Raw genomic sequence first — 22,122 nt, 5'->3', positions numbered from 1 at the left:
CACCTACTCATGACCTGTCCTACCTGTCCATCTTCCTTCCCACCTATCTGCTTCACACTCCTCTCCAATCTATCACCATTACCCCCCACCTACATCTACCTGTCACATTCCCAGCTACCTCCCCCCCCCCCAGCCCTACCCTCTTTCATTTATCTCTTATTCCCCCCCAACTCTCATTCCTGTTGAAGGGCTCTTGCCCGAAATGTCGATTCTTCTGCTCCTCGGATGCTGCCTGAGCTTTTCCAGAATGGCACTCTTGATTTATTGTTGACCCTGACTTGTTCATTGACTATTTCTACTGAGTTTGATAAAGCAATCTTTGCAAAAAAAGATTCCTCATGCAATCTATTCTCTACATGGAGCTAAGCTCAGAAAGTGGGTAGGCGGCCGATCAGCTATGATCTCATCAAAGGAGAAACAAGTTGTTGCTGCTGTGCTGTGTTCCTGTGAAATGAGAAACTAAAATGCTGTAAAAGTGCAGCAGGTCAGAGGCATCCTTAGAGGGAACAGGCAATTGATGGTTCAGAGTGAGTCCTTAAACTGAAGGGTGTAAAAAAGGAAAAGAGAGAAATATAACATGTAAAGAGGAATGACAAAGCATCATTCCAATGATAAAACTGATCCATTTCAGCCAAATAAAAGAAAGAAACAGTGATAAATAGAAACAGATGCTGAAATAGAGGGAAAGCTAAGGAAAACAAGGGAAGATATGAGAGTGTGGAAACCACCTGATTAAGAAAACTCCTGGTTAATGGTGAAAGCATAGGTGATAAGCCGAATGTGGTTGAGTGCCTTGTCAACCACAGTGGGTGGGAAATCACAGTTTTGGAAGAAGGAAGCCATGTCAGCAGGAAGGTGGTATCAACTGAACAGATGTGATGTAGGCGCAGGAATTGGGAGAATGAAATGGAGTCCTTCCAGGACGTGGGATAGGAAGAACTATAGTGAAGGTGGCTATGGGAGTCAGTGGCTTTGTAGTGGATGGCAGTGGAAAGTTTATTCCCTGATATGGAGACAGAGTGGTCAGAGGTAGGAAGGGAAATGTCGAAATGGACAGTGTGAAAGTTATAGAGGGGTGGAAATTGGAGGCAAAGTGAACACACTTTTCAAGGTCTAGGCAGGAGCATGAAACAGTCATTGATGTATTGAGAAAAAGAGTTGTGGGAGGAGACCAGTGTTAGACTGGAGTTCAACACATTTAAATTGTGAACCAATTCCTACCCTTTATTTTGCCTTGCTTGTTACATTCTCTGTCACCCTGTCTCCCCTTCCCCCGCCTCAGTATGACTGTTCTTTCAAGTCTGGCATTGTTCTGCCCTTCTCAATTTTTAATCACTTAATTATCCCCAGCACTCCAACCGCCACCCCCCCTCCCCCACCACCCCCACATTGCATAAAAGCTGCCCCCTCCACAATTCACTTTAGCTGTCATGAAGAGTTGGAAACGTTAGCTTGCTTTCTCTTCATCGTTAAAAATCACGCAACACCAGGTTATAGTCCAGCAGGTTTATTTGGAAGCACTGGCTTTTGGAGCGCTGCTCCTCCAGGTGGTTGTGGAGTACGTATTTCTGTTTTGCTTGTCCTAGGATGGATGTGTTATCCCAGCTGAAGTGGTGTCCTTCACATTCATCTTCAGACAAGCCAAGTAGAGACATGCATGAAAATTCCTAGAAGCATGGCACTCCAACCGAAATTCTATCAGCAAACACATTGACTTGGATCCCATTTGCCATGCCCTGAGAAAAAGAACCGGGAATGATATCACCACACGAAATGGCATCACCAACCCAAGGAAATCTAAACACATAAATAAAAACTGGGCCATACCACCAGTGCTTCACTGGGGGCTCACTGATGATGTTACCTAGTATGGTGACAAAACATCTGAAAATGAACCTTACAGCTCAGCGAGCAAACTTGCATCCCAAACCTCAACCTTAGCTACAAATCTTCTCAAAACTCACTATGTATTTATGATTTTTGATTAAAAAATCAGAATTTATTTCAGCTTTCTGCTGGGATCTGTGACTGGGAGTTCAAATCGCTAAGTGATATGATAGTATATCGAAGAAAGCACTCTGGTAGTCTGTTCTAATCTAACCAGTGGCCAGCTCCATTCCTAGACTTGAGAGTTCAGTATTCAAGCAAGAGTTCAAATGGATTCAGTGCTATAATTGAAAGTAGAGAGCCTTTCATCTCTATAGACCCTGACATGTGGTTTTCAATTAGAAGCAAGCTGTGATTCAAACTTTGTTTGCACCCTGAATTTGTGTCAATTTGCCATCATGTAAAACCCAGCAGATGTCTAAACCTTATGGTGTAAAAACGCAGCAGATAGCCAGATTCCATTGTGTAAAATCCCTTTAGACAGCTGCACACCATTGCATTTATGTCCAGTTGTTAGCATTTCAAATCATAGCCATAGGGTTTATTGATTCATTCTCACTTGCAATATTCTTTGAGTAAACAATCAGTACATTGGCGAAAGTGGGTACTGGAGATGTAAGAGATTAGAGTCAAGATTAGAGTAGTGCTGGAAAAGCACAGGTCAGGCAGCTTTCGAGGAGCAGTAAAATCGACATTTGGGCAAAAGCCCTTCATCAGGAATGAGGCTGGGAGCCTCAGGGGTGGAGAGATAAATGGGAAGGGGGACGTGGGGCTTTGGGGAAAGGTAGCAGAGAGTGAAATAGGTGGATGGAGGTGGGGGTAAAGGTAATAGGTCGGAGAGGATGGTGGAGCAGATAGGTACATTGTCCTTCACCTTTTTCCTCGGGCAACATGTAAAGTCATTGCCAAGATCAAAATCTGAATGGAGCTGGTGGGTGAATCAATAGAAAAACCAACCTTTTGTCAGTATTCTCCAGTTGATAGCTTTGATGACTGGGAAATGGTTTCAGCTAAAGGTTTTTAATGAGGAATAGATTTAGTGAGTTGAGTGAGTCATAGTAAGGGTCTCCCTAAGTCAAGCCACTGAAGGTGGGGGCTGTCAAGCAAGGGACCACGCTGGCTGGTTAATCACCTCGAAAACAATAAGGCAGTGCTATTTTGTACACGTCATTCTGACCAGACCCCAAATGAAGTTCCCCAATTCATTGCATTTCAAGATGGGATTTCCAAAAACTATTAAGTTCCCGGGTGAGGAGGAAAAAAATTGACTCCCCTGCTTTATTACCTCACCCCTTTGTTGGTTACAACAAGGTTAGTTTTAAAATAGTCCCTACTCTTGTGGATAACCTGCTCCCAGACCACATGTACTTCTGTTTGAAAAAGTGCCAGTGTTTTAAAAAAAAAGGCTTTCTTTGAATTAGCATAAGAAGCGAGTTTATTAATTACTGTACATAAGAAGAAATACTAATATGACACACGTATACCTGAATTGGCAATAAAAGGTTAATCCAAATAGATAAAAGTTTAAAAAAAACACATCAGTCTCTGAATTGTGCAAGATGAGTGGATAGTGAAGCTTGTGGCTGTTGCGGTGGAGATTACCAATAGTGTTGATGTTGTTAGTTGAACAATAACTTTCATGATCCTTGCTTTTTCAGATTGTTGAGCTTCTGTATTTCTGATTCCTTTTAATCTGATTGAATTTCAGTATTCATGGTGAGGTGGAGTCTTTTGTGCTGGAAGGGCAGTGCCTCATTATCCCCTTTGGAATTCAGCAGCCTCCTGGACTCACTATCAAGTTCAATAATTTTAAGGCATTAGTACTTTTTCCCATATCCTTACCCCAACCCTTACATACCAAGGTTACATACTTTGCATATTAACGAACCAAAATTAGCAAAACCATTTTAAAAGATGAAAGACTTAATCTAAGTTTGTTTAATGTATTTCAGCCACATGACACTGTAACCTTTTGCTATAAATTCTGTGTCTTATGGTCTTACTCCACAACCACCTGATGAAGGAGTGACGCTCTGAAAGCTAGTGCCCTCAAATAAACCTGTTAGACTATAACCTGGTGTTGTGATTTTTAACTTTGTACACCCCATCTAACAGTGGCACTTCCAAATCAAATCCTTACATACCAGGCCTTGTCATCACATGGGCTGCTACAATGAACACATTGTCAGCTACTAATAGTCCCTATTAGCAGCTGTTCATTCTCCCAGACTGACCTTTATCCAGTCCTTTACCCATCCTACTGTTTTTCTCTCTTTGGGATCTATCTCTACCTATTGTTTACTCCTTCCCCCTCCCCACCACTTCTTCTGCAAAAATACTAACCTTTTCCTAGTTACCATTAGTTCTGAAGAAGGATTGCTCCTCCCAAAATATTACTTCTGCTTTCTCTGTACGACCTGCTGCGTCTTGGAGTCATAGAGATGGACAAAACAGGCCTAACTTCTCCATGCTGACTAGGTTTCCTGAACTGTATTGAACCAATTTTACTGCGCTCCATAAAACCCCTACAGTGTGGAAACAGGCCACTTGGTTTGGCAAGTCCACACCGACCCTCTGAAGAGTAACCCGCCCAGACCCGTTCCACTACCCTTTTACTCAACATTTATTCCAACTAATGCACCCAATCTACACATCCCTGGTCACTATGGACAATTTAGCATGGTCAATTCACCTAACCTGCACATCTTTGGATTGTGGGAGGAAACTGGAGCACCCAGTGGGAGCCCCCGCAGACACAGAGAGAATGTGCAGACTCCACACGGACAGGCACCTGAGGTTGGAATCAAACATGGGTCTCTGGCGCTGTGAGATAGCAGCGCTAACCACTGACCCACCCTCAGCACCCTTATCCATCTAAACCTTTTCTATCCATGTACCTGTCCAAATATCTTTTAAATGTTGTAATTGCACCCACCTCTACCACTTCCTTTGGCAGCTCGTTCCATATACGCACAACCCTCCATGTGAAAAAGTTGCCTGACAGTTCCCTTTAAATCTTTGCCTCTGACCTTAAACCTATGCCTTCAAATTTTGGACTCTACTCCACTGAGGAAAAGACGTTGGCCATTTACCCTATCTATGTCCCTTCTGATTTTATAAACCTCTATAAAGTCACTTCTCAGCTTCCTACACTCTGGGGAAAAAGGTCCCAGCCCTATCCAGCCTCTCCTTCCAGCCTCAGTGATGTCCTTTTTGCACCTTTTTCGAGTTTAATAATCTTTCCTGTAGCTATTCCAGCAATTTCTATTTTTGCTTCTGATTTCTAGCATTGGCTGTTACTTTGATTTTTTGTGGAGTGTTTTGTTACTCTGTTTGCCATTTGTCTGGCTGCTAGCTAGCTGCCTTCTAGTACTCAGAGTCAGAATGTGTCCTTGCCTGCAACATGGGGGTATCTGGTGGCTAATTCTTTGACTATAACCTTCATAGCATTCTAACCAAGGCTGGGACACTTGAGAATGTTCACTCCTGCCTATTCACTCCATTAGAGTTGAAACCGGCTTTTAACCTCTGCCCTTGTGTATCCCTGGAGGAAAAACTATGTCTGTAGTTTTGGGACATAATCCTCAGTGAGTGGCTTATTGTTGAGCAGGGAGTTGCAACCCCCTTGTTATATTTGCAGTCACAAGAGATCACAGTCAAGTCTGTTTGAAGTTTGTTTGTTATGTTTTGATGTTACAAACCTTTGCCAGCTAACTCTTGAATTTACACTTGCAGTTAATTTTGTCTCTGTAAGCAGTCCTGTTTGAAAAAGCATATTTTGAAATTAGAGGCTAAGGTTCCAACCTGTCGTCGTAACAATGTGCTCCATTTCTGTCAGCCATTCTCAGCAGGATACTAACTCCTGTTCAAAAAACTGATCAGAGCAGAGAAGATCCAAAAACCCTAGCCTTAGGGGTCAAAATTCTGGGGCTGGTCTTTCATCTACAATTCATGTCAATTTCTACTTGTCCAAAATACAAGTCAGTGTGTTCAAGCGCTAGAGGACTGAATTTAGCAGGGATGATTAACCTCATCTTGTCTTCTTCTGTTAAAACATGAACTGCTGGGATTAACCTCATCTTTCTTTGCTGTGTTTACCTTGCAGGATTCCACACAGCTGAACCAATACAAGCTGAAGACTGAGATTGGAAAGGTAACTCTATCTGGCAGTCAACTGTTCAAAATTAATTACAATCCAACAGCATGAGTTGGATATATAGCTCTCCTTGATCCATAACTTTCCATATGGATGGGGGTGATGTTGGTGTAGTGATAATGCCATTGGACGAGTTATCTAGAGGTCCAGATTAATGCTCTGGGGATACTGATTTAAATCTCATCTCTGCACCTGGTGGAATTCAGAGTAAATTAATAAGTCTAGAATTGAAATGGTGGCCGTGACAATTATTGTTGATTTTTGTTAAAAACCCATGGGGTTAACTGATGTTCTTTAGGGTAAGGAATCGGCATTCCTCACCCATTCTGGTCACATTCACAACAATCTGGTTGCCTCTTAACTGTCCTTAGACATAGCTGTTTTAGTTAAGGGTTGGCATCAAAGTCTAGCCTTGCCCGCAACATCCACATACAATCTCAAATATGACTGATATTCACTGAATAAATGAGATTACCCTTTTTTGCATTCTGGGTATGAGTTATGAAGATGGGGACAATACAAACTGTTTTTAAGAGTTAACCATGCACACTGTAACTGGATTCAGATGAAGACTACAAGTATCTAAGGAAGCACATTCCTTTCCCTAAATGATAATAAGAAGGCATTTATGTTTTTTGTGACTGTCTGACAATTTTCGTGGCCATTTTCTCTGATACCAGCCTACAAATGATCAGAGTTATTGAATTATTTGAAAATCTACTGGAATGGAACTTGAAGTTACTGCTAGGTACAAGTCCAATTATAAATTAATGGATCATAGAATTATGCAAAGTGGCTTGGTGGCTCAGTGGTTAGCACTGCTGTCTTATTGCACCAGGGACTCGGGTTTGATTCCACCCTCTGGTGATAGTCTGCATGATGTTTGCACATTCTTTCCTTGTCTGCGTAGGATTCCTCCAGGTGTGCCAGTTTCCTCCCACAGTCCAAAAATATGCAGGTTAGGTGAATTGGCCATGCTAAATTGGCCATAGTGTTCAGGGATGTGTAGGTTAGGTGCTTGTAAAGGGTAAGGGAATGGGTCTGGGTGATTCCAATGTAAATCCCAGAGCTTCTTTCAAGTCACTGATCAATCGAAACCTGCATCCCCATTCTGTGATTAAACAGCAATCTAGGTTTGTTCAATACATTGCATCAATTGTGTGTTGCTTTGATCTTTTACTATAAATTCTGTGTCCTATGATCCTGCCCTACTACTACCTGACGAAGGAGTAGTTCTTGGAAGCTCCAAATAAACCTGTAACCTGTGATTTTTAACTGAAACCCAGTTGTACAGTCTCGGAATAAGGGATGATCTGGATATAGGTTTGCTTGCTAAGCTGGAAGGTTCATTTTCAAACATTTCGTCACCATACTAGGTAACATCTTCAGTGAGCCTCTGGACGAAGATGTTACCTAGTAGGATGTCGAAATGTCTGAAAATGAACCTTCCAGCTTAGCGAGCAAATCTACACCCAGAATCTCAACCTGAGGTAGAAATCTTCTCAAAACTCACTGTAAGGGATGATCATTTAGGACTGAAATGAGAACAAATAATTCAGTAAAGAAAATTGTGAATTCCTGCAATGATGCACACCAGTTGAAAGTATTCCATAATTGAATATACTTAAGGCTGGGGTGGCCAGATGCTTGGTGTCAGGGAATTGAGGGATGTGGGGCAGAGGCAAGAAATGAAGTTGGAGTCTAAGGACAGTCATAATGATATTGAATGGCAGAACAGGGTTGACAGGCCGAATGGTACTCTAGTTCATATTTCTTGTGTTCTTGTGAAGATCAAGGAAGATGTTTGAAAATTGTGTGTAAAGACTTGCCATAAACTTAGTTCTGGAAAAATCAAGTTGTATGGGCAACATTTGAGTTGTGGGATGCCAAATTTATCCAGCGCCATGAATGGACTGCACTGATAAGACTGCTTCCCAGGCAGAAAGAGGGACTGAGAATCCTGGTGTAAAAACTGAAAGTGCTCAAAGTATCGAGGAAAAGAGTTAATGTTCCAAGTCCACAATGACTTCTTCAGAGTCCTGGTGTTCGTTGCCTTGCCTGGAGGAGGGCAGAGCCTCTCCTCACCTCTCAGAATGGTACTCCCCTCAGCTTCTTACATAAGGATAGATGAAAATTGACAAAAATATGTAAAGCCATTTCTTTTCTAGGCAGAAGGAGAATGCCAAAATTTCAGTGAATGGTGGACCTTTGAATCTTCCTTCACTTAGCATACTGTGCCACCACACCTTCCTGAACCCTTCTCTTCTCCCGTCCACTAGGAGAAGAAGCTTTTTAGAATAAAACATTCCCTTGGACGAAAGTGAATTAATTAAGGAAGGGCAAATGCTAGTCAACTAATTTTGATCATTTTTTAAAAAAAAATCACTCTAGTTCCTCCATATTGTTTTATAAGGCCATTAGATATCTGAGGAGAATTAGGCCATTAAGCACATCAAGTCTACTCCACCATTTGATCATGGCTGATATTTTTCTCAATCCCATTTTCCTGCCTTCTCCCAGTAAGTCTTGATCTCCTTACTCATAAAGAACCTATCTAACTTTATCTTAAGTATACTCAATGACTTAGTGTCCATAGTCTTCTGTGGCAATGAGTTACATAGATTAACCATCCTCTGGCTGAAGAAATTCCTCCTCATCTCAGTTCTAAAGCAGAGTATAGAGAACTAGGAAGGATGTTGAAATGTAGGACCTCAAAGATAGTTATCTCAGGATTACTACTAGTGCCATGAGTTAGTCAGAGCAGAAATAGCAGGATATACAGGATGAATACGTGGCTGAAAAGATGGTTTGATGGGGAGAGTTTCAGATTTATGGGGCATTGGGACTGGTACTGGGGGAGGTGGGACGAATATGCTTTGCCGGTATTCACCAAAGAGAAGGAAACGGTGGAGAATGATCCCAGGGAAAGGAGTGTCGAATTTCTAAGCCAAGTTGCTATTAAAAAGGAAGACGTGTTGCACGTCTTAAAAGTATTAAGGTAGGTATGTCACTGGGTCCTGATAGGATCTATCCCAGAATATTAAAAACAAATTGCTGGAGCATTGACAGATATCTTTGTATCCTCTTTGGCCACAGGTGAGGTCCTAGAGGACTGAAGCGTAGTCAATATTATCCCATCATTTAAGAAGGATAGCAGGGATAATCAAGGAAATTATAGGTCTGTGAGTGGTAGGGAAATTATTGGAAAAGATTCCCAGGGTCAAGATTGATACGCATTTAGAAGCAAATGGATTTATTAGTAATGGACAGCATAGTTTGTGCAGGGGAGATTGTGCCTCACTAACTTGATCAAATTTTTTGAGGAGGTGATAAATATGATTGATATGGGAAAAACAGTTCATGTTGTCTACATGGGGCAAAGTCTTTGACAAGGTTCCTCTTGGCATACTGGTACAAAAGGTGAGGTCACATGATATCAGAGGTGAGCTGGCAAGATGGATACAGAATTGGCCTTAGTCATTGGAGACCGAGGGTAGTGGTGGAGGGATGCTTTTTGGAATAGATGGTTGTGACTAGTAGTGGTGTTCCATGGGGACCGGTGCTAGGACATTTGCTGTTCATGGTCCTCATAAATGATTTGGAGGAAAACATGGCTGCTCTGATTAATGAGTTTGCAATTGATACAAAGATTCGTGGAGTTGCAGATAGTGATGAGAGGATTGTCAGATGATATAGCAGGATATAAATCAGTTGGAGACAAGGGCAGAAAAATGGCAGATGGAGTTTAATCCAGAAAAATGTGAGGTGATTTATTTTGGAAAGTCAAGTACAGGTGGAAATTATACAATGAATGGCAGAACCTTTAGTATTGATGTGCAGAGGGATCTGGGTGTGCAGGCCCACAGATCACTGAAGGTGGTATTGCAGGTAGATAAGATTATAAAGAAAAGGTCTGTGGCATGCTTGCCTTCATTGGAAAGAGCATTGATTATGAGGATAGGCAAGTTATGCTGCAACTTTATAGAATTTTAGTTATGCCACACTTGGAAAATTGTGTACAGTTCTGGTCACCACACTACCAGAAGGATGTGGATGCTTTAGAGTGTATACAGAAAGGGTTTGCCAGGATGTTGCCTTGTATGGGGGATGTTAGTTATGAAGAGAGGTTGGATAGACTGGGTTTATTTTCACTGGAATGTAGGAGGTTGAGGACAACCTGATAAAGGTTTATAGGATTGTGAATAGCATGGATAGAGTAGAAAGTATGAGACTTTTTCCTCTAATAATTGGAGGGGTTAATTGTTAGGGGACACAGGTTCAAGGTGCAGAAGGGAAGTTTAAAAGAGATACACAAGGCAAGTTTTTCACACGCAGGGTGGTGAGTGCCTTGAACATGCTACCAGTGGAGGTGGTGGAAGTAGACCCAATAGCAGCATTCAAGAAGCACTTGGACAAGTACATGAATGGAGTCTAGATTAGAGTGGTGCAGGAAAAGCACAGCAGTTCAGGCAGCATCTGAGGAGCCTGAACTGCTGTGCTTTTCCAGTACCACTCTAATCTAGACTCTGGTTTCCAGCATCTGCAGTCATTGTTTTTACCTAAATACATGAATGGGAAGGGAATAGAGGGATCCTGTAAGTTAAGACAGTTTAAGTATAGAAGGGAACAAAATGTGTCAGCGCAGGCTTGGAGGGCCGAAGGGCCTGTTTCTGTGTTGTATTCTTTAAAGAGTCATCTCTTCCTTCTGAGGCTGTGCTCTTGGATCCTCCTCACTCCTACTAGTGGAAATATCTGCTTCATGTCAACTCTACTCAGGCTTCTCCATATTCTATAGGTTTCGATGAGAACCTCCAGCATCATTCTAAACTTTGAGTATAGATCCAGAGTCCTTAACCCCTCATATGACAAGTCCTTCATCCTTGGGATCATTCCTGTAAACTTCCTTAGATATGGGGCCCAAAACTGCTCACAATATTCCAAATGCAGTTTCAGTCTGATCAGAGCTTTATGTAGCTTTAGTGGAACATCTCTACTCTTGTCTTCTAGTCTCTTGAAATGAATACTAACATTGCATTTGATTTCTTAACTGCCAACTGAATCTGCATGTTGACCTTAAGAGAATCCTGACCTAGGTCTCCTAAGTCTGTCCAGACTTCTGCAGTCTTTCCCCATTTAGAAAATACTTGATGCCTCTACTCTTCTTCCTAAAGTTCATAACCTCACACTTTCCCACATTGTATTCCATTTGACAACTCTTTGCCCACTCTCCTAGCCTGTCCTAGTCCTCCTATAGCTTCCCGGCTACCTCAACATTGCCTGTCACTCCAACCGTCTTTGTGCCATCTGCAAACTTAGCAACAATGCCCTCAGTTCCTTCGTCTGGGTCATTTATGTACATAGCTGTGGTCCCAACAGAGACCCCTACAGTACTTCACTAATTACGGTGGCACGGTGGCTGAGGGGTTAACACTGTTGCCTCACAGCGCCAGGTACACGGATTCGATTCCAGCCTCGGGCAATTTGTGGTGTTTGCACATTCTCCCTGTGTTTGTGTGGGTTTCTTCCAGGTTTCCTCCCACAGTCCAAAGATGTGCAGGTTAGGTGATTTGGCCATGCTAAATTGCCCTTAGTATTCAGGGATGTGTAGGGTACGTGTATTAGTCAGGAGTATATGTAGACCAATAGGATAGGGGAATGGGTTACTCTTCAAAGGGTTAGTATGGACCTCTTGGGCCAAATGGTCTGTTTCCACACTGTAGGGATTCTATGATCACTGGCTGCCATTCTGTAAAAGATCCCCTTATTCCTATTTTCTGCCTTCTGCCAGTCAACCAATCTTCTATCCATGCCAGTACCTTGCCCCCAACACCATGGATTCTTGTTTTATTTATCAACCTTCTGTGCGGCCCCACCTTATCAAAGGTCTTCTGGAAATCCAAATAGATCATACCCACTGGCTGTCCCTCATCTACCTTTCTCATTACCTCCTCAAAGACTTCTAACAAATTTGTCAGGAATGTCCATCCCTTGACAACACTGTGCTGATGAAGGGCTTTTGCCCGAAACGTCGATTTCACTACTCGTTGGATGCTGCCTGAACTGCTGTGCTCTTCCAGCACCACTGATCCAGAATTTGGTTTCCAGCATCTGCAGTCATTCTTTTTACCTACCTGATTCAGTCCTATTTTACAATGCATTTCCAAGTATTCCACACTCCCATCTTTAATAATGGGCTCTAAAATTTAACCGACCTATAGTTTCTTGTATTTCCCGCCTCCCTTTTTGAACAGGTGTGTTACATGAGTTATTTTCCAGTCCTTTGGGATCTTCCCTGACTCCAGTGATACCTGCAAGATTGCCACTAATGCCTCAACGATTGCCTTATCTCCTTCAGAACCCATCATGACCAGGTAATTTATCCACCTCTGATCTGTCATCTTCCCCAGCACCTTCTTCTATTGGTGGCCAATACACTCACCTTTGCCTTGTCTCTCTTGAAGTTCAAAAAGGCTACTGGTGTCTTCCACCGTGAAAAATGATGTAAAGCACTGATTTAGTTCCTCCTCCATTTCTTTGTTCCACATTACTATTTGCTCGCCCCATTTTCCAGTGGTTCAGTGTCACTCTTGCCTCTCTCTTACCTTTTTATAAATCTAAATGTATATATATTATATATATATATATATAAAAAATGGGGTTACTAATCCAGTGACATTACCACTGTATATTTATCTTCCCTGTGATTGAATTTCTAAATGAGGTTTCTTATGGGCAGCACGGTGGCACAGTGGTTAGCACTGTTGCCTCACCCGGGTTCAATTCCCGACTCAGGCGACTGACTGTGTGGAGTTTGTATGTTCTCCCCATGTCTGCGTGGGTTTCCTCCGGGTGCTCCGGTTTCCTCCCACAGTCCAAAGATGTGCGGGTCAGGTGAATTGGCCATGCTAAATTGCCCGTTGTGTTAGGTAAGGGGTAAATGTAGAGGTATGGGTGAGTTGCGCTTCGGCGGGTCGGTGTGGACTTGTTGGGCCTGTTTCCACACTGTAAGTAATCTAATCTAATCTAATCATGATTGATGTTGTGTAGATGGCATTTCAAAACACATTTGATTAAGCACTACTCAACAGACTTGGGACCACAGTTAGAGCTCATTAGTAATAAGGACGGTGGTTACATGGATATGAAATTGGTTGTATGACAAGAATGGAGTGGAGTCATTGAATCCTTATGGTGTGGAAGCAAGCCATTTGGCCCTTTGAGTCCACAGGGACCCTCAGAAGAGCATCCCACCCAGATCCACCCCCTACCCTATCCCTGTGACCCTGCATTTCCCATAGTTAGCCCACCTAGCCTTCACACCCCTGGACACTCTAGAATAATCTAGCATTGTAATCCACCTGAACTGCATATCTTTGCACTGTGGGAGGAAACTAGAGCACCCGGAGCAAACTCCATGCAGACATTCACCCAAGGATGAATCAAACCCAGGTCCCTAGCGCTGTTAGGCAGCAGTGCTAACTACTGAGCCATTGTGCTGCCTTAGTAGTGATGTACAGTTGTTTTTGGGACTGGAGGCAAGTATACTGTTGGGTTCTCCAGAGGTTGCTACTTGACCCACTGTGTTTCCTGATCTATATTCATGACTCAGCCTTGGATGCGCAGGACAAAATTTGCAGATGATACAGAGCTTGAAAGTATTGTGAACTGAGGAGGAGAGTGTAGATTTTCAAAAGGTTATAGACAGTCTATTGGAATGGGCAGACAGTGACAGATACAGAGTTTAATGCGCAGAAGGGTCAATTGATTTATGTTGGTACAAAGAACACAGACATTGAAAGTGACAGTGCAGTTTGAGAAACTGGGAGAAAGTGATGACTGCAGATGCTGGAGGTCAGAGTGGCACTGGAAAAGCACAGCAGATCAGTCAGCATCCGAGGAGCAGGAGAATTGACGTTTTGGGCATAAGCCCTTCTTCAGGAATAATGAACAAATTTGAAGATCAAATTGATGAGCAAATTCATCAGTTTGAGAAACTGGTTCATAAAGTATATAGAACTCTGCATTTTGTAAATAGGGGCATAGAGTACAAAAGCAAGGAAGTTAGGATGAATTGTTAGAGAGTAGAGGGTCATTGTCTACTGGAGAATTGCATCCAGTAGACATTAGTCACCAGACATTAGGAAGATGTGAAGGCTTTAAAGCAGACTAGCAAGGGAGATTCCAAGGCTGAGGGACTTTTGTTATGTGATAGTCTGGAGAAGCTGGAGTTAATCTCCTTGGGGAAGAGAAGGTTGACAGCAGGTTTGATAGAAACATTCAGAATCATGAAGAATCTGGCCAGACTAGACTACTTTCCCCATTGATGGGAGGGCCAAGAATTCAGATGACAGCTGTAAAAGATAAATGGCTGAAGGACCAACAGTAATCTGAGGAAAATCTTTTTAGTGTGTTGAGTGGTTGGGATCTGGAATGCACTGCTGAAAGTCCAAACTCAAAATTGCTCCCAAAGGGATTTGGATTAGCACCTGAAAAGAGAGAAAAAAACATGGCCACAAAGAAAGGGCATGGAGAAGCTGATTTATTCCTGCAGAGAGTCAGCAAGAACACGACAGGCTAAATGATCTTCTATGCTCTAACTGTTCATTAATTCAATCAATGATTCTGAGACCAGAGACAGGAAATTTACCAGTTCCCTGACCTTATTAACACTCAGGTAGAACATAAAGCAAGGTCACAGCAGCTGGCTTGCAGGGATACCTGCCATCTGTGGTATTTGAGTCCTGCCTTAATTCCTAGTCTTGCTGTTGTTTTAGACTTGGAGAAGGGCCAAGGAATCTCAGTCTCTCAGAAATATTGTTGTTTCCATGTTTGTAAGTATGTTTCCCCTCTGCTCTTAAGATATTTTGTTTACTATTGTTTTTATCAATGACTAATCTCAGCTGTGAATTGTTGACAGGGCTCCTATGGTGTTGTGAAGCTGGCCTACAATGAAAACGATGACAAGCATTATGTGAGTAAACATTTCTTCTCCTGATGTTTGTCCTTCGGTGGATCTCAACAATTGACCATTCAGAACTTTTTGTGAATTATTTGAACATTTGGACAGGAATGGGGTTGATACTCACTGAATCTGTCTGATATTAATAGGACAAAGTTAAAAATCACACGACACCAGGTTATAGTCCAACAGGTTTATTTGGCTTTCAAATAAACCTGCTGGACTATAACCTGGTGTTGTGATTTTTAACTTTGTTCACCCCCAGTCCAACACCAGCACCTCCAAGTCTTTAATAGGACAGTCACAGCCTAGCTGTCTGTTAACAACCAGTGCTGTTATTCTGGCCATTTTGATAGGGTCATTCCATTAGGTATCCAAATAGTCTGACTCTTTCAGAACATAGGCTCCTTTTAAAGGCAGTGTCTGCTGACACCCAGAGTTGTGGGCAACTGCATGTGTTCAGAAAGATGCAGAGAAAATCCAGACTCACTACATTATCGCATAAAATTTCCATTGAAGTCATTACATCATGCACATGAGAAGAGTGTAATTTTGAAATGGGGATCAGCATAGGAGACTGAGTGCCGATGACTGAAGGGGAGGGAGAGAAAGGGAGCCCCATCCTCATCCTCCCTATCTAATGCCCGTTCATACCTCTGCCCCATTCCATTCACAACCCCACCTGTCTTCACCCGGTCCCTCACATGCCTCCCTCCAGTCCCGTTCCTCTCCTCATGGTTCAGTCACCTCCCCCAGCGCATCACCACTCCTCCCTGCCCCAGTTACCTTTATTCCATTCATCACCACCCCCATGTTCTCACCACTGACCACCCAACCGTTATGAGTGTCAAAAATGATTGTTGTCTCAATTGGAGGAGATAAATAAAAAACAAACTATTTCTATTAGTGAGCGAGGCAATTAGTATTGGGAGCTGACCATCAGCCAAAGAATGAAGGAAAAGGTCAGATGATTTTGTTTCACATAAAGAATCATTAGGATGTGTTTTTAAAATGTCACTCAAAAAGTCTAGGATGTGACTTTAAAAAGTAGCCCCTCTCTCTGGGATCCCTTCCAACAATCGCGGGGCTTTCCTGAAGCATGGGCCTATGAGTTTAAATAGAAAATGCTGGAAATACTGAGTGTCTGTGGAAAGCAAAAGCAGTTTAATGCATCAGGTCTGTGATGCTTCTTCAGAATTTCAGGTTTAAAGCATTTACGGTACTTTTGATTTTGTATTGGAGCATAATAGTTTATATTTAGGGAAGGGAAGAGAGGAGGTGCCATGAACCTTCACAGAGATCTCTTGAATATTGTACAGCTGAAAGAGAATGGACCTAGCATTTGTCTCTGCTAAAACTTGGATCAGCCATTCCTGCACCCACTCTTGCTCTGTTGGAACATGAATCTTCTTAATACTGTCAAAACTGATGACCGAATGCACACAAACATCTCTCAATTCACACAGATACACACCCGCTCACATAGAGTTTAATGTAAGTTCACACACTGATACATCCATACTCGCACAGAAACATGCACTTTCACAGACAAACACACATGCTCAAGAGCATCCACACACAGACACTTGAGCATGTGTACATTAATACACATAATCATGAGCATATATTGGATGCAAACACAGACACCTACATGTACATGTGCACACGTGCACTTATGTACACGCATTCAGATACACAGTTATGCACACACAACACAGTTATACACATTTATGCACACAAAAAAAACAAACACACACATACACAATTATGTGCCTGGCGCTCATACACACAAATATAGATCAGTCAGAAGTGGGGCTTTTGTCATGCAGCCACTGTGCCTTATCTCTATGTTTTAGTGCAGAAATAAAAAGGCACCAAGCAAATATGACTCATTTCTAAAGAGCCTCACGAGTCCTATCCCACCAACTCCACAGCACACCCTGACAGGGAGAGTAAGATAATAACTGAGAAACACATCATTCCACCCCATCTCCTGTCCATTTGATGCACAAGAACAGTGACTGAACCGGCTGAAGGAGTGGTCTGACAGGGTGTGAGCATTGATGTTTTAAGGACCCTTTCAAACCCCAAAGTGTTTGAGTGAATGCACAATGTGTATTCTTTGGGTACGGGTTAATAAATACAATGTCACAGAAATGTGCCGCAACTGCACCTGGACATAACTTAACAATATATCATACAATTCAAAGCAAAATAATCGTGTTTGTGCACAAGCACTCAATCCTTTTCTGCCTCATTTTTGGAAGAAGATTTTTTTAAAGGGTTTGAAGGCAGAGCAGCTCATTAGGAGGGGATGGATTAAGTGTTGGGGGAATCGGTTCCATCAGACATTCAGATCCACCGCTGAAAGCAGGAAGCAAATGGTGAGTGACGGCACTTGTGGCAGGATCTTAGCAGCAGCAGCAGGCTATTGAAGATGGTAAGCCACCCCCAGGACCTGCCATTTCAGACTTTGGCAGCTTAGTCACCTTGGCCATGCTATTGGGTGTGATGCACATTGCTGAGACTGTCCTGAGACTAAGAGGCTGCATTGGTGGATGTGAGCACTCACACCAGTTGGCCAGACTAGCTCTGGTGATGAAATGGTATTGGCGAGGGTAGGCAATGCCATTCTTGCAGGGCTGGCCATTGCTGCCAGGAGTGTAAATGCCACCAGAGGTAGTAAGAAACCCTTAATTGACCACTTAAGTGGCTCAGTTGGGCTCTCGTTTTGGAGAGTTCATTCATGACCTTCACTACCACTGCCATGATGGCATTGCGGCAGGGACACAGAAGGACATCACTGGCCTGAACTATTTTATTGGCTGCTCAGCCTTCCAGCCCTTTGCCAGAAGGCTGGTAAAGTCCAATCCATGATTAGATAGGTGCTGGAAAAGCACAGCAGGTCAGGCAGCAACCGAGGAGCAGGAAAATTGACATTTTGGGCAGGGGCTCTTCATCAGGGCTGTTCCTGATGAAAGGCTCCTGCCCAAAACGTCGATTTTTCTGCTCCTCAGATGCTGCCTGACCTACTGTGCTTTTCCAGCACCACTCTAATCTTGACTCTGATCTCCAGCATCTGTAGTCCTCACTTTCGCCAAAGTCCAATCCATGCTGACTGAGGGAAGTGTGAACTGGGGCCTTCTGTATCTTTGCAAATGACATCTACCCTCCATGTCAGAGCAGAGACAGCATTCACCCTGATGCCACTGAAGGGTACCTTTAACAGAAGCTGACACAGTCTGACAGACTGTTCCCAAACTGAGAAGGACAGGAGCTAAATCTGGCGGTGACTGTAATTACATACTATATCTCTCTGCCTGCCAGTTTCAGAGGTTTTTAAAAATACACTATTTGGTTTCTCTACAATGAAACAAAAAGGATAAAATGAATTTATGTCTTTAACGGGTTGTGGCATAGCTGGCTGGGTCAGCAGTTATTGCTCATTCCTCATTGGCCTGTGAAGGTGGTAGTGAGTTGATGTCTTAAACTGCCATAGTCCTTGGGATGGAGCTGCACTCAGTGCTGTTGGGAAGGGAAATCCAGAACCTTGACCCAGTCACAGTGAAGGAACAGTGATATAATTTTAAATCCAGTTGGTGTGTAATGTGGAAAGGAACTTATGGGTGGTGGTGTCCCCATGCATCTACTGCAATAGTCCCTGTAAGTGGGCAGGTCATGGATATGGACGCTGCTATTGAAAGAGCCTGATGGGTTGCTCTAATGCACCCTGAAGATGGGGCACACTGTCAGTGTGAATATTGAAATTGTAGATGAAGTGCCAATCGAAAAGGCTGCTTCCTCCAAGATGCTGTTGAGTTTCTTTAGTGTTGTTGAAGCTGTTTTCATCCAGGCAAGTGTAGAGTATCCCATCACACTCCTCTCTTTTCCTAATAATTGGTGGACAGACTTTGGGGAATCGGGAGGTAAGTCATTCACCCCGAATACGCAGTCTCTGATGTGCTCTTGCAGCCACAGTGTAAAATTTCTTGTCAGTGGTATTCTCAGGATGTTGTTATTAAGGGATTCGGCAAAGGTAAAGCCATTAATTGTGAAGGGGAGATGGTTAGATATTCTCTTGTTGGAGATGGTCATTGCCTGGCACTTGTGGAGCACGAACATTACTTCCCACTTATCAGCGCAAGCTGTGCGGTGAATAATATTCTTCCATATGTTTGTTACTCACTAATTGATATTTCTTCCATCTCCATCTCTGATTAATGCTGTACATGATACCTTTCTCATCCTTCAGTGTTAATGGCATAATGTTAAATTCCAATGAATTTTTTTCCTTTCTCCTCAATTGTCTCATGTGCACCGATCCTCAGGAATGGTGTATTGGTATTAGAAAAGGTGAATGAAAGCAAGAGGCAGAAGATCAAATTCTCACAACAGATTGCATCAATTTAATCTATCAATTTGTTAAGATAGAGACAGGCAAGCTGATTGGGGGCCAAGATTGCAACAGGATAAGTGTGGAGTCACACTATTTATGAAAGGAATGCTTGCGGTATTAGTGTTTTTCATTTTACGGCACTGTTCGTGCTGCTTTGTTCATGTCTTTTAATACTTCCAGAAATTACTGTTCAAATGGCCTCACGTCTGGCCTTTCATCATCCCCTTCTATAAACTTCAACTTATCCAGATTTCTGCTGCTTGTTTGCTGTCCCATACAGTCAGTTCTGCTGTAATGCATTCGTTCTATTTTCGTGCAATCCCATATTATAAGAAAATCACTTAATAGCAGCACCATTTAAACTAATGGGGCCAGAATCGCATTATAACCAATTCACACTTTAAAAGTTTGTGTTTTAGAAACTGTGTCCCCAATTCGTTAATCAGGTTATAGCGAAATTGCATTAACAAAATGCGTGCTATCGCAGAACAACCTGTACTGTCCTACTCACTACTTACTGCCATACTGCAGTTGACGCACATTAAAAATTCTCATCTTTGCATTTAATTCATTTCCCTATGTCTGTAAGCTTTGGTCTGCATTTTCTCCTTTGGGTTCAAAGTCCATTTTTTCTGATTAATCCTTTGTGCTGATTTATATGTTAAATATGCTGTACAAAGTCCATTTGTTTTTGTTTCATGTCTAAAGAGAAAGTGAATGAGTGAAAGATGTTTTTCACTTTAAAACTCTGATGGAGCATGAGCTGATTGTTTTCTGACTGCTCTTGTAATACCATGTCAGATTTGTTTTAATTGTCTTGTAATCCTTCATCAAACTGCGGGTAACTAACCAGACATGGTGTTAGAAGAATGAATAGGATTTGCATAAACAACAAAGCCTATCCTGCCTGGCCCATCCTAAATTTAAACATTGTGGTTCATTTACATCGGAATGGCCTCATTAGAGGGCCAAAGTAGTTTTTATGATGAGAACTTACATCAAATCTACAATTCTCCACCACTGCTATCCTCTCCAAAGCAGTTAGGGACATGCAGTAAGACCATAACAATAAGATATAAGAGCAGAATTAGGCCATTCATTCCATGTCTGCTACACCATTCAATGTTTCTCAAGCCCATTCTCCTGCTTTTTCCCTCTAACCCTTGACCACTTATTAATCAAGAATCTACCTATGACTGCCTTACATACACTCAATGACTTGATCTCCACAACCTTCTGCAGCAATGAGTTTCACAGATTCACCACCCTCTGGCTGAAGAAATTCCTCCTCACACCTCCGTACCTTCACGCTGAGGCTGTGTCCTTCGGTCCTGGATTCTTCTACTAATGAAAATTTCTCCACGTCCACTACATCCAGGCATCTCAATACACGTCCACTCTGTCAGAACTGTCAGTATTCAGTAAATGCTGGCTCAGCTAGTGACACTCATATCTCATGAAGGAACAATAAAGAAAATCATTACTCTGATTGGACAAATTCCAGCAGGTACCATCAAATGACATTTCACCTCAAATTTCTCCCCAATCAGCCATAGAAACATAGAGTCATTCAGCAGGGAGACAGACCCTTCAGCCCAACTCGTCCATGCTGACCAGGTTTCCTAAACTGAACTAGTCCCATTAGTCTTCTTTGGTCCAAATCCCTATCCATGTACCTGTCCAAATCTCTTTTTAATGTTGTAATTGTACCCACTTCTACCACTTCCTCTGGTAGATTGTTCCATATATGCACCATCCTCCACCTGAAAAAGTTGCCCTTCTGGTCCCTTTTAAATCTTTCTCCTCTCACCTTAAACCTATGCCCTCTAGTTTTGGATTCCCCAACCCGAGGAAATGACCTTGGCTATTTACCTTATCTTTGTCCTTTTATGATGTTATAAACCTCATTAAGATCACCTCTTGGTCTCCTGCGCTCCAGGCAGAAAAGTCCCAGCCTATCCAGCTTCGCCTTTTAATACAAACCTTCCAATCTTGGTAACATCCTTGTAAATATTTTTTACACCCTTTTACAATTTAACAACATTCTTCCTATAGCAGGGTGACCTGAATTGTAAGCATTATTCCAAGTATGGCCTTATTAATGTCTTGTACAGCAGTAACATGACGATCCAATGCCTGTACTGAGTGCTTTGACTGATGAAGACAAGTGTACCAAATGCCGCCTTAGCCATCCTGTCTACCTGTGACGCCACTCTCAAGGAACTATATACTCTAGATCTCTGTTCGACAACATTCCCAAAGCCCTACCATTAATTGTGTGCGTTTTGCCCCTGATTTGTCTTACGAAAATGTACTATTTTTCTGAATTAAACTCCATCTGCCATTCCTCAGCCCACTGGCCCAGTTGATCAAGATCCCATTGTACTCTTAGATAATCCACTGTCCACTATGCCACCCATTTTGGTGTCATTCGCAGAGTTACTAACCATGCCTCTTATAGTCTCATCCAAATCATTTAAATAAATGATGGACAACAGTGCTTCCAAATAAACCTGTTGGACGATAACCTGGTGTTGTGTGATTTTTAACTTTGTTCACCCCAGTCCAATACTGGCGCCTCCACATCATGGCTAATTTACAGGCTCACTTGCCTGCTTTCCTGTGTGTGGGTGGTCTACAAATCCCAGCTCTCAAGAGTAGTGTGTGCAGATTATGTTGAGAAAAACTTGCCACCTTGTTAAACCAGGCAGCTGCCCTCCAGTT

At 42.5% G+C, this 22,122-nt stretch overlaps 1 protein-coding gene across 4 annotated transcripts in view; it reads left to right on the top strand.

Moving 5' to 3' along the window:
- Positions 1–22,122, top strand: part of camkk1a (calcium/calmodulin-dependent protein kinase kinase 1, alpha a) — a 250,736-nt gene that overhangs the window by 141,969 nt on the left and 86,645 nt on the right. For all 4 annotated transcript variants that reach the window (XM_060848477.1, XM_060848475.1, XM_060848478.1 and 1 more), the window contains 2 exons: positions 5,993–6,040; positions 14,961–15,014. In XM_060848477.1, coding sequence (XP_060704460.1) covers positions 5,993–6,040; positions 14,961–15,014 — 102 coding nt within the window. The remainder of the gene's footprint in view (positions 1–5,992; positions 6,041–14,960; positions 15,015–22,122) is intronic.

This window comes from Hemiscyllium ocellatum, chromosome 31 (genome assembly GCF_020745735.1).
Source record: "Hemiscyllium ocellatum isolate sHemOce1 chromosome 31, sHemOce1.pat.X.cur, whole genome shotgun sequence".
NCBI classification, from domain to species: domain Eukaryota; kingdom Metazoa; phylum Chordata; class Chondrichthyes; order Orectolobiformes; family Hemiscylliidae; genus Hemiscyllium; species Hemiscyllium ocellatum.
Note: the sequence above shows the minus strand (reverse complement) of the source record. Positions and strands in the feature narration are given on the sequence as shown.